Source organism: Lipomyces tetrasporus, assembly GCF_029532465.1.
Source record: "Lipomyces tetrasporus strain NRRL Y-64009 chromosome Unknown POJ06scaffold_1, whole genome shotgun sequence".
Classification (NCBI taxonomy): Eukaryota; Fungi; Ascomycota; class Lipomycetes; order Lipomycetales; family Lipomycetaceae; genus Lipomyces; species Lipomyces tetrasporus.
In genome coordinates, this window is record NW_026611596.1 from 1,444,700 (window position 1) to 1,456,764 (window position 12,065).

Genomic DNA, 12,065 nt, shown 5'->3' on the forward strand with positions numbered 1-12,065 from the left:
CATTCATTCACATTTCATAATAACATTCTATATTACACAACGGGTCCTAACCTCACGCGCTATTGCTCTGCATGTTGCGTCTTTGCGCCTCCTCGAGCCGTTTCTGCGATTTGCCCTTCGCCTCGGAGATCATGGTCTCAAATGCCTCTGATCCACCCTTCTTCACAACTTCGTCCCCTAAAACGCCCTTGAGGGCCTCATAAATCAATCCGACAAAATTCTCCCGCCGCAAAACGTTCTCCCGCCGCCACTCCGCCCGTTTCTCGTCTTCACGGAGTAATCCCTCCGCGTCCCCCACCGCCGCCAACAGCTCGCGCCGATCGTGACAGACGGCGAGCAAATTAAATCGCACCTCGTCCTCGGGATATCGCGCAATGCGGCGATACAGCACTTGGACGATTGTCTCAGGAAACGTCTCGTCCGTGCAGGCGCCATGCGAAATCGGGTGTGGCTGTAGCCCGTCCAGTTCGTAGAGCACGCCATGGACTGGCAGGTAAGCAATGAAGTGATACAGGTCGTCATCGTCACCCGCTTGGCGCTGGGGATGAGTCTCGTCGACGAAGGGCGTCGGGCGCGAGAATGAGTTGTGGGTGTGTCGGATCAATTCTGAATTCGACAAGGTCTCGCCTCGGAGCTGTCCACGAGTGAGTAACACATGACTGAAAACAAAATAACACTTGCATACATCCGAATCAAAGTCCTCGACGAATCCTTTAAATTCTGTCAATGCGCTGCCGAGCTGAATGTCGCTCCGATTAAGCACGACGGACAGGATGGCTTGTGTTGCGCATGCGTTCTGGATTTTCTGACGCGCGAAGAAGATAGCTTGCTCGGCATCTGGATCATACGAGCCGTCTTGCGGTACACCGGGGGTTGTTGGGGCTAGTGCTGAATGAGAGTATTTGAAGAGGAAGATGACACCGTAGAGAGGACTAAGTCGCGTGAGTTAGTAGAAGCATGATCCGGAAAATGCAGTATGGCGTACGCTAGGGCGCGGAGATAGTCCGCATCAAGAGAATGGAGTTCGTCTAATTCGACTGATTTGACGCCGAGAGACTCGACTAGTTCGGTGAAGACACCCTAGAGTCGTTAGTGGGACAGAACCATGGTCATGGCAAAAGGTCAGCATCGATTGTGGCCGATTGTTCAGAGATCGCATCGCTGTATCGACGTGCCTAGCCGTGGCGTCACTTACAGCATCTGATTCAAGAGTATTCCAGCCAGATGATGCCATTGTTAATTGGTCGGTGAGGATCGAGCAGATGCGAGGTCGAGTTTTAAATTGTATCGGAGGCATGCCGGTTGCTGACCCGAGTCGATTTGGCGAACCCCTGATTTTTACTGATGTCGACGTTTTCACCTCCTCATACCCATCTTCTTGAATTACAGTTGGCATCACCAATCCATGCCTGTGTCACACAAGTGTCAATGATAGCCACACGCATATACTATCAGTAACAAAGTCCAAAACTCGCCATGGACAATAATGCCACACTGGGGAAGCTCGCGGTTGCAAAGGCTACTCTATCCGCCGAACTCCTGCGTCCGCACCCATCAGGCAGTCCATTCCCCGTTTCCTCAGACGTCATCAAGAAACTGCATAGCGCTCTCCAAGCAGCATTGCACAAAAACTCCGTCGAAAATGTTAGGGTATGTGGATCCATGAATTTACATATTGAAGAATTATGGTTAACTTGTACCGGGCAGGCCTTGAAATCCCTTCTACTTGAGCACATCGCACCATACACCACACGCGTAATAGCTCTCGGGAAATACCTAACGGCACTCTCACCAACCCTGTCCACCCGCCGCGCAAAATTATACATCCTGTACGTCCTCAATGACGTTCTCTACCACACTACATACATCTCCAAATCAGGTGGCGAGTTTAAATCAGGGATTCAGCAGTTTCTTCCCACACTGTTTGCCATTCCGTGGCATATTGAGAAGGTACGCGGAAAAGTGGACGAGCTGGTCGGGATATGGACGGAGAAAGAGTACTTTCATACTTTTTTTTTGCAGTCGTTGCATGATCCGGTTACGCTTGAGCAGTGGCGGCAGCGATTTGGTGGACCATCGCAACGAGCGCAGACAGAGGAGCAGAAGGACGTCGAACTGGATGATGAGGGAAGACTTCCGCCGGTGCTGGGGGTACACGGGGCGAAGTATTTCGAACTACCAGTGTCTAATATGCTGCCGTGTGTTCAGGGCGCGATGCCGGTGCCAGTTACTGCTCCAAGACCGGTAAAGTTGCGGCTCACTGAGGATGGGAGAGCCGATGAGGACGTTATGAGTGCTGTGGATAAGTTCTATAAATGTCTGGAATGGAAAGGAGGACGATTTCGGGAAGCGGACGAGAATGCGGACGAGGTTGACGAGGAGGAATTTGCGTATGAGGGATGGAGTGTTGAATTCTTTAGGAGGAGACAGGATGACCAAATGGATACGGACAGACACGACAGCAAGTCTGGGTCAAAGTACTCTGACGAAGGGTCGCCATACCGACGATCTCGTTCTTTGTCTCGATCCCGATCTCGCTCTCGATCCGTCTCTCCAGTATATTCTGATGGTTCTCGATCACGATCGCGATCCCCACGCTATTATCGCTCGCGGTCGAGGACACGGTCGCGCTCAGCATCGTATTCACCACCGGAACCCAGCGAATACGCACAAGCGGACAGTTCGAGGGGTCCAATCACATCTGGATCGTTCGATAGAGAACCGCCTGGCGGATATCGTCATCCAGACATGCGGTATCAAGAAGATGGCTATAATCCACCTCCTCCTGCCCCTCCCCCACCACCTCCACCTCCCCAATATTATCCAAATCCGTACCAGGGTCATCACTCTCGAAGTCGACCACCTCCGCCACCTCCACCAGTACCTTATCCTCTCGATGAACTTCCGTCTCCGAACCCATATGGACGGCCTTCTGCAAGACCAAGCTATCGAGAACCTATGTATGCAGAATACTCAGAACCGGAGCGACATGGAGCACCAAACAGCGGTCCACAGCGGCGACCAGTTGACTCCAGCCGTGGACCTGGATCATCGAGGGACCGGGCTGCGGAGTCGTACATGCAATCCGTGTACGGGAGTAGACTGCCGGAGGAGCAGCCCTACTCTGGCTGGAGACGATAATGGTATTGTAGTGGCTGTATTTTGTAGGTCGGATTGGACAGGTCAATTTTGTTAATTGAAGAATCGCGTGGACCTTGAGTTTAGCAATAGCAATGCCTGTCGACTTACTGAACAAACGAATGGATCATTACAGTAGTTCTCTTCTATTAATATGTCGATGTCTGCATTCGAACAATATTTGTTTGAATTTCGACACATAGCTATATTTAGACACTATGTGGCTTGGCGTGCTGCAGATTCGAAGATTCGGCTGTCGGCAGCAAACCTTTTCTGTTTTCACCCTTACCCGATGCAGGATGTGCAAACTGCTGGGGAGTTAAAGCCGCAATAAATTCAGAATTTCGGAACAAGCTATTTGGCTCTAATCTTTACTGTACAGCACGAAAAACGCTAGTTGTGCCGCTGATCGACAGGCTAAAGTACCGCACCAGTGAGTGCGAATATACAATGTCAGTAATATTGATGCCAGTTCTGACCATTGCGCATACTCTGTAGAGAATAGAAAATGACGATGTCTGTCGAAAAGGACTCGAAAGTCCTTTTCCTTCAAGTTCGACTTGAATGGGGCTTAACGTGACGCGTACCCGGGCCGCAGTTTTCGTGGCGCTGCATGTGCGCAGCTTACCTGTTAACGGCAAATCGCTCTGCATTACGTACCTCCCCCCCACTTCGTCCCCTTTGTTCATGCGTCCAAAGGGACTGAAATAGCAGTAATTGCTTCCAATAACTATCTCCATCGCCTCACCATGCCTTCCTGAATCAACTCGGAGGAGGAAAAGGCAGCCAATTATCGTCCTCCTGAAAATCACGATGCTCCGACTCCTGCACTTGCGCCGGACGCCGCGCTGGATCGCTGTCGCCATTGTCTTCGTATTCGGTTTGAGTTGTATTGTCGCCATAACACAGCTCCTAAACAGAATCGTGCTGCTGGACAGCAACTACGGCAAGTCACTTTCCAGCAAACTTGGATCCGACAATGCCGTCTCGCCGAGCAAACCTGCCGCCACCCCTGCGACCTCTCACGTCCCCGACGCGCATGACGAATTCGTTGCCATGGCTGACGACCAGCCCCAGCTCGAGAAAGCGACTTTCATCATGCTCGTCCGCAATTCTGAAGTCCACGATGCCCGCTCATCCATCCGCTACGTGGAGGATAGGTTCAACAAGAACTTCCACTATCCCTGGATCTTCCTCAATGACAGGCCCTTCTCGGACGAATTCATTCGTATGACGCGCAGCCTCGTGTCCGGCAACGCAACCTACGGCCAAATCCCGAAGGAGGCTTGGTCAATGCCAGACTGGGTCGACCGCCAGAAAGCAAGAGAATGCATGAAAGGCATGGCCAACCGGAATATCCTCTACGGTGGATCCGAGAGCTACAGGCACATGTGTCGCTTTTTCTCCGGCTTCTTCTGGAGACACGAGTTACTCGCCGACTACGAATATTACTGGCGCGTCGAGCCCAACACCCAACTGTACTGCGATCTCACATATGACCCGTTCACATTCATGCGGGAAAACAACAAAACATACGGCTTCACCATCAATCTCCTGGAATTCGCCTCAACCATCGAATCACTCTGGCCAACGGTCCAAAACTTCTCTAGCGAGCATCCAGAATATATCCACCCGAACAACTCACTCGACTTCATCGTCGACGATCATAAAAATATCACCGAAGGTAGCTACAATAACTGTCATTACTGGTCCAATTTCGAGATAGCCTCCTTGAAATTCTTTCGCTCACAGGCTTACCGAGACTTCTTTGACGCGCTTGATCAGACCGGCGGGTTTTATTACGAAAGGTGGGGCGATGCGCCTGTGCATTCTCTTGCCGTATCGATAATGCTGGATAAGGAAGAAATCCACTGGTTCTACGATATCGGATACAGGCATCACCCATTCACGCATTGTCCCGAACCAAGAGAGGAATTCCATGATTCCGGAAAGTGTTATTGTGATCCGCGGCAGAACTTCGACAGGAATTCGTACTCTTGCACAAAGCAGTACCGGCGTATGCGCGGAGACAAGGGCTTCCCAGAACACGTACCTAGAATATCGCAATCTGTCCTCAACCGTATTGAGCGCAGCAAAAATACGAAGCAATTCAGATCAGACTGAGTGACGACCACATATCGTTAACGCCCGGCGATAATGGCACTGATAAATTACTATAGATAGAAGAAGGCGAGCAGTATTGAACGGATCGCGATTCGGATATACCTGCGCGACGCTTTCTTGCGTTCGATTGGGCCCAAAAATTGGTTGTTTGGAATTTAAAAATCCTCATAGTGTATATACATTCTTGTCACGAAATGCATTGGACTTATTTAAGTAGAACATAAAGGAGCTTACTGTTAAGCACCATTCAACTAACCTGTGTCCACTCCCTCGAATCTGCCCTCCATTCTATATCGAATAGCATAAACCTGCTTACGAGTGCGTAACATGACCAAGCAGTGCAAAAACATAGTATACAAGATAATGTAATATACACGGAAATTCACCGGGAGTATGATCGCGAACGAGAGCGCGGTGTTCGCGACGGAGAACGAGAAAGAGACCGGGAAGGAGTCCGCGAATAAGATCGCGACCGAGACGGCTTCCTAGATCGCGACGGTGTCCTTGATCGCGACGGTGTCCTTGATCGCGACGGTGTCCTTGACCGCGACCGAGAATATGAAGGTGATCGCGAATATGACCGCGCCCTGTAAGAATCCCGGTCGTAAGATGGCGATCGAGAGTCGTACCTCGAATCGTACGAAGCCGACCGTGAACGTGACCGGCCCCGCGACACCGACCTGTCACTGACAGGCCGCGGAGATGCGCTCCGTCGTCTTGCACTGCGTCCCCCTATCTCCCGCTCCTCGCGGACCTTGCGCGCCAGCATGCGAAGGTGCTCCTCCTTGGCCTCTTTCTCCTGATCCGCAATCTTTTGCTGTAACAATGCCCGCTGCTTGACTTCCTCCCGAGCGTGCCTATCTGCCACATACAACGCCTCCGACAACTTTGCAAAGTTGTCATTAATCTTCACTTCCTCCAACCCGCGTCCATCTGCTGCTAACCGTTTGTCCAGCGCGATAGTATAACCCTTTGGATTCTTCCATTTCGATAAGCTCGGCGGGATATTGAAGTCCTCCACATCCTTCGCCGTCAACTTTCGGGGCGGCGACCGCAGTAATGGTGCAGGCGGCGACGGCGGACCCCTTGGCACCTTCGTGTGCTTGAACTTCGGCGGCTCCATCGGATCTTCCGCTAAGTCCACCATTTTTATAATTCGTTGACGATGTTGCATGTCCCCTCGCTCGCCCATCATGTTACTCGGCGTGTACCGGATATAAGTCGGTTCTTGCGCTTTGCTATTCGTTATGCTCTTTGCGTTGGCAGCCTTGGCCTTGCCAGAAACGATCATTTCAAAAGCTGCTTTCGTTTTGGCTGTGGTTTCCGCTACTTCGTCTTCTGATGGTCGCGCGAGATTGAGCTCTCCTATATTCGCGCGCTGGCGGAGGGGAATTAGGTCGGAAAAAGACGTATGCACAATCCGGCCAGTAGCATGCCCCTGTCTGGCGATCGCGTCGTATCTAATCTTTCCCTTAGCGTCAACTTGTATCGCAAGCGCATTCGAAGGTCCCTGCTTTTGGCGGCCCATGTCGAGAGGATACTGCTTCATGTCAATCTCCGGATACCTAAACCATCTGTTAGCATCGACGGTTCTCGTTTCTCGGTGTGTAGCAAAACAATTACTTACGCGCCTCCATCACCGAAATCGTCTGGTGCTTTGGGCCGCCATCCCGTCCTTTGACCGTAAGGGGGTACATTTTTTGGTTTTCCGGCGCTGGAAGTTGTGATCAGGGCTCCGTATTCGTTATATGTTGCTTCCATTGATCGATATTGACTTGGTCGAGGATTGATTTTCGCGGAATCTGGAACGCAGGTGTAAAGCGTCCAGATCAATCGGCGGGCCGCAGATAAAACCCAGCTATTGTATAATATATGTCGAATTCGAAAGGCCAATCGTATTCGTTTGGTGTGGTCTCTCGCGTACAAGTGGCGCCCTGAAACTGATAGAGGATGAGGAACGAGGATTTCTTTCGCTTGAGTGGATTAGGGTCGTGACCACGATACCCTTCGTAAATTGTAGAAATCAGGGGCTAGCGGAGCGGAGGTTCTGAACGCCGCGCAAACTTCAAGAAAATTTTGGATAACTTGTAGTTGGATACATCAACGCGAAAGCTAAATCGAATGACAGTCTTGGGAATTTAGGTAGAGGATAATTGGAGAGATAATTACGACTGATATCACCGAGTTGGTCGGGAACAGCCTAGTCTGCGCACAATGTCAACAGAACCACCTAAATCGACGCCTCCGCCTCGAAATCCGGTGCTCGTAGCACTCGGCATTCCGCGTCTCCGCCTGCCTGGCCGAAATATGTCTATATTCCTCGGCACTGTCCTTGGAATCTCCGGCATGATCTATTACGACCGCAAGAATCGGCGCTTAAATAGACAGAAATGGAAAGACAGAGTTTCGTACTTGGCAAAGGAACCACTCCAAGTCAACGAAATGCCGCGGAAAGTAAAGGTATTTGTTGCTCCACCGCCCGGTGACCATATTGATGTCACGATCGCGCACTTTACACAGTATGTTAAGCCTATATTGACTGCTGCTGCTATTGATTGGGAAATGGTGGAGGCGACGCGGCAAGGCGAGATACGATATCATGTTGCCGAGCAGATTAGGAAGCAGCGACGGGGGGGAGAAGATTCTCGCGATGAACTAATGAAGGCTGTCACGGACGGGCTGAAATATAATTCTGAAGGAGGCGTGATATGTATGGGACGAGGGGCATACAAGGAGTATTTACATGGGTTGAATGAGGGATGGTTGGGGCCGTTGGAGCCGCCAATGCCTTCGCAGACCGAGGGGTCCGTCGAGGTTCGCGGATTGTTGGAGAGTGGAGATGATGTCACGCAGACGGCCACTGAGGCCAGCAAGGCAGCTGATGCAGGCTTGGTTACGCCTCAATCGCCACCGGCCGAAACGAAAGCAGCCGAAGAGACAGAGACCGGAGAGAAGAAGGACAAGAAGCCGCCGGTTCCAAAACCGTATATTTCTCAAGCTGATTATGAAAGTGCGCCAATGCCGGCTGAATTGGCTCAAATTACATCATTTGAGCCAATAGTCTACATGCCGCATCCACACATCCTCGGGTTTTTGAACACACCCACCCGGACATACAGGTTTTTCACCAAACGCGAGTTGGCTGACCGGTGCGGCAGATTAACTGCCTCTGTGGCATTAAGTCAGTCGCGTCCGTTCGTGCCCAGGATAGATCTGGCACAAGGCGTGGAAGAAGAAGCTGAGTGGCCCAGGAAATGGAAAGAAACAGCGCTCGAGAAAGGGTCGGAATGGATGCAGGATTTTGTCGTCGATGACAGGATTGCGGAGCGGTTACGGGTTTATCAGTTAGGGCCTAGTGAGGATGGAAGCAGTCGGACCACAGAGGCAGCTATGGAGGAGTAGATACATTTATTTGTAGACAGTATGGACGTACCACTCATTGTACAAAGTTATCCTATCTGTTTGGGTCCTGTTAATGAATGAATGCTAAACATACATGTAATACTCTGCTACCAATAACACCTGGAACGAATTCAAACAAACCTCAGAATCTAATGTACAATTTTATCTGCCTCTTCCTCTCCCAACTCTTTCCTGATGACCTGCTCTAACAATAACTCTTTGCTCACCCACAACTCTCGCTTCACGTTGTTGACTTTCTCCAATTCCTCTTCCAGCTCCTTATGCACCTCACCAACCCAGGATAACTTTCTCTTCAAGTATCGCGTCAATTCACGGGGAGGTTTCGGCCGCTCATCAGGATCAAATTCATCGTCGCTAAGATAAGAATCCTTCACGTTGGCCTCCGCTGCCTTTAGTTTTTCGTTCGCCTTGTGCCTCTTGATTGCCTGCGTGTACGCAGCATATGTCGCGCCTCCCAAACTTTTCGGGTGATTTGCGTGTGTCTTGGGAACTGGGTCGGACGGTCGCAATGCCTCCGTTTCGTGCACGGTTCGCATGTGCTTCGCCAGCGCATCTGACCGAGTGAAACTCCGGTCACATTCTATATAATCTCAATATACTGACCAATTCCTTCCAAAGAAAATCAGTACGTACCAGGGACACTGCAGTAAAACGGTTTCTCGCCAGTATGGCTCCTCATATGTGCGACAAGTGCGAAACGGGATGTCTGACTTAGACCCCTTCGAGGACATTCTAGCCATTCGCAAGTGTACTTTGGCCGCCGATTACCCACATGTTCATCATGTATGTGTTTCACAAGGTTATCCATGTTACCGCATTCAGTGTAGCACCCTTCCCAGCGACATACAGTCACCTGGTCAAGATTGTCATCGTTCACACCTGGTGAGCCAGGAACTGAGCCGTAGGTATCAGATGATATACCGGAGGACACTGATCCGTTTGGAGACGGGGCTGCTTGCATATCTGGATCGTCAGAGCCTGGTGGCGACGAGAGATCTGAAGGGGAGTGAACTTCCATGATATTCGTGCCTTGATGTGATATATAGCGATGTATGAGATATCGACGTTTCTTATACAAGAAACTAAAATTGAGCTACCCGTGCTCAAGTTATCAGTCCCTGATTGCATATATCTAGCTGCGGCACCAGACGCGCTTGGACTGTACTAACGGCTCCACGTAAAAAGAACGCTGCGCGAGATGCAGGAGCTCCTAATCTGAAAGTTACGCTGGACGTGCTGAAATATACGGACCTCGCGGCGTTGATCGTGACCATGTCTTGATGGAGCGAGGCTTGTATCACGACTGGTGCGATAAAAGTTATAGTATGTCGACAGAGGAACCCACGAAGTTAGAGGATATTCCATACGGTACGACGAAAATATAGGTATTTGTGTCTTTGAACGTATATATTACAGCGATACGTAGGAATTTCGACAATTGGTCAAATCAAGAGGTTGGGCAATCTGCGATCATCACTAGATTCCTCATAACGATAGAGCAATATGTCAGATGAAACATTCGAACTAGAGAAGGAACTAGTAGAATTAGAAGAAGTGCCTGCGGGAACACAACAAGCCGCGTCCTCATCCTCGTCCTCGTCTTCAAGTACGGCTTCAGCAGACGGGCCTAAGCCCACTCCTTCACGGTCACTCTGGAAGAGTGCGAGCACGTATTTATCGATATTACGATTCAGCGCCATAAATCTACTCTTTCCATTTATTAACGGAGTGATGCTCGGTTTTGGAGAGATAGTGGCGAATGAAATTGGTATACGGTGGGGATTTATTGGAGCAGAAGTGAGTTTAGTTGATTCCTGGACCCGTCTCTGAACATCTAGTTGACCTTGCTTAGGTGCACCCGATTCGAATAAATATCCGGAGAGAGGTAGAGCGGAGACAGCTTGAGGAGGCGAAGAAGAAGAAAGTTGCAGAATAGAGGAGATGCTGCCTCAACAGAGGGCCGGTTCTGTAGCAGAATGTACTTATCTTACAACTTCAGTTTGCAAGTTTGTATTATACTTATATAATACACTTGATTATATTTACAGATCGTATCTATACATGAGTCTAACGTCTACTTCCCCTTTCTTCCCATCTTAGTGGCCTTGCTTTTCACTCTAACCGGCCGGATGGTTGGAGACGGCGTACTTACTCTGTGAGATCGCAACTCAGCTGCCTTTCTCTCTTCCGCCCGTGTCTTGGCATCATTCCACATCTCCTTGTACTGCTGTGTAATAGACTTCGCTTCAGCATTCTTAGCGGCAGCTTGCGACTTCAAGTAGACCTCTTGTGGAACCTTCATCAGCCGTCTAAACGCCGCCGACCTCATAAACATTGAAGTTGCCATGGCAGTAAAACCGGTCGCAACGAAAAATAGCACGTTGGCGGCACTATACCACAGTCCCATTACCAGCATAGCCGCCGTGGTACCATAAGTCATTACAGTCCGCGTCGCTGGCGACATGCTGCCCATGCCTTCTGCACCAAGCATCAAACTCGTGTACGTGCCAGCGGCCGACAGCACACTCAGTCCCATGTATGGGTCAACGTCTGCCAAGTTCTTAAACCACAATAGACCTTCAGTCGTGAATCCATCCACAGGGACCTGTGCCATGGATGTCAGGGCCATGAACATGCCATATGCGACCGGGATCTGAACAACCCCGGACGCAAGCATTGTGGATACCTTAATACCGTTCATTTTCATTAATTTCTGTCGCCGAATCCCGATCTGAGCCTTTTCGGTAGGTGAGCTCGTTGAATTCAGTTGCTTCATCAGCAAGTCAACTTGGGGCTGAATCGTCTTCATTTTCATGTTCATGACATGTCCCTTCAATGAGAGTGGCAGGAACATTAGTCGCGAACCCACTGCCACGATGACAATGACTGCCCACCATGGCAAGCCAGTGTATACATGAGTGAGTTCTAGTATATGAGCCGCGACGTCAGTCGGCCAGATCCACGTCTGAGCGAGACCGATAGATTCGAGATAACCCAATTGGTGAGATGTGAGTGACTCGGCAGCCTGGTTAACCGCATCGGAAACGGCTAGCAAGGTAGATTGGTCGTTAGCTGCCTGTGCAACTAGGGAAACCTTCTCGCCAGCCGCGCTAATTGTCGAATTACTGCGCAGATCCATGTATACCGCTGAGCATAATATATTCTCGCGCCGCCGCAGTATTGAGTTATTGAAGTACAGGTTCCGCACATCGCGGGTTGTGTGCAACTGTAGCTGTCATTAGATCAATCCCCGTACATATCCATAATACTTACACTCCGTGAGAATGATGACCGTAGAGTCACAGCCCGTGTGAACATTGACCGGTAACGAGCGGTACTCATTATATGCGGTTTCCGTCAGGCGGGTTCAGCAAAACGTA

General features: G+C 50.2%; 8 protein-coding genes across 8 annotated transcripts; 4 read left to right on the top strand and 4 right to left on the bottom strand.

The window, feature by feature from the left end:
* Positions 1-52: 52 nt before the first annotated feature.
* On the bottom strand, positions 53-1,234 carry POJ06DRAFT_234903 (ubiquitin carboxyl-terminal hydrolase; the record flags this gene model as incomplete). The annotated part of the gene is made up of 4 exons (XM_056185805.1): positions 53-634; positions 686-932; positions 986-1,080; positions 1,196-1,234. The coding sequence occupies 4 exons, from the start codon at positions 1,232-1,234 to the stop codon at positions 53-55; spliced, it is 963 nt and encodes a 320-aa protein (XP_056047372.1).
* POJ06DRAFT_9526 (uncharacterized protein) lies at positions 1,052-3,166 on the top strand. The gene has a single exon (XM_056191797.1). It carries the CDS (start codon positions 1,477-1,479, stop codon positions 3,139-3,141), a length of 1,665 nt encoding a protein of 554 aa, XP_056047373.1. The 5' UTR covers positions 1,052-1,476; the 3' UTR covers positions 3,142-3,166.
* A 614-nt stretch (positions 3,167-3,780) lies between these two features.
* Positions 3,781-5,490, top strand: POJ06DRAFT_243159 (nucleotide-diphospho-sugar transferase). The gene has a single exon (XM_056186319.1). The coding sequence runs from the start codon at positions 3,952-3,954 to the stop codon at positions 5,260-5,262; it is 1,311 nt and encodes a 436-aa protein (XP_056047374.1). The 5' UTR covers positions 3,781-3,951; the 3' UTR covers positions 5,263-5,490.
* Positions 5,491-7,197, bottom strand: POJ06DRAFT_243161 (SKIP/SNW domain-containing protein). The gene is made up of 2 exons (XM_056186320.1): positions 6,890-7,197; positions 5,491-6,827 (listed from the first exon to the last, which is right to left on the bottom strand). The coding sequence occupies exons 1-2, from the start codon at positions 7,021-7,023 to the stop codon at positions 5,645-5,647; spliced, it is 1,317 nt and encodes a 438-aa protein (XP_056047375.1). The 5' UTR covers positions 7,024-7,197; the 3' UTR covers positions 5,491-5,644.
* A 125-nt stretch (positions 7,198-7,322) lies between these two features.
* POJ06DRAFT_9555 (mitochondrial import inner membrane translocase subunit Tim54) lies at positions 7,323-8,739 on the top strand. Its single transcript, XM_056191800.1, has one exon. It carries the CDS (start codon positions 7,477-7,479, stop codon positions 8,662-8,664), a length of 1,188 nt encoding a protein of 395 aa, XP_056047376.1. The 5' UTR covers positions 7,323-7,476; the 3' UTR covers positions 8,665-8,739.
* POJ06DRAFT_9559 (uncharacterized protein) lies at positions 8,739-9,862 on the bottom strand. The gene is made up of 2 exons (XM_056191803.1): positions 9,319-9,862; positions 8,739-9,265 (listed from the first exon to the last, which is right to left on the bottom strand). The coding sequence occupies exons 1-2, from the start codon at positions 9,701-9,703 to the stop codon at positions 8,814-8,816; spliced, it is 837 nt and encodes a 278-aa protein (XP_056047377.1). The 5' UTR covers positions 9,704-9,862; the 3' UTR covers positions 8,739-8,813.
* A 130-nt stretch (positions 9,863-9,992) lies between these two features.
* POJ06DRAFT_243165 (outer membrane protein TOM13-domain-containing protein) lies at positions 9,993-10,677 on the top strand. The gene is made up of 2 exons (XM_056186321.1): positions 9,993-10,482; positions 10,538-10,677. Exons 1-2 carry the CDS (start codon positions 10,189-10,191, stop codon positions 10,619-10,621), a joined length of 378 nt encoding a protein of 125 aa, XP_056047378.1. The 5' UTR covers positions 9,993-10,188; the 3' UTR covers positions 10,622-10,677.
* Positions 10,678-12,062, bottom strand: POJ06DRAFT_243167 (60Kd inner membrane protein-domain-containing protein). The gene is made up of 2 exons (XM_056186322.1): positions 11,959-12,062; positions 10,678-11,911 (listed from the first exon to the last, which is right to left on the bottom strand). Exons 1-2 carry the CDS (start codon positions 12,025-12,027, stop codon positions 10,760-10,762), a joined length of 1,221 nt encoding a protein of 406 aa, XP_056047379.1. The 5' UTR covers positions 12,028-12,062; the 3' UTR covers positions 10,678-10,759.
* Positions 12,063-12,065: the final 3 nt, after the last annotated feature.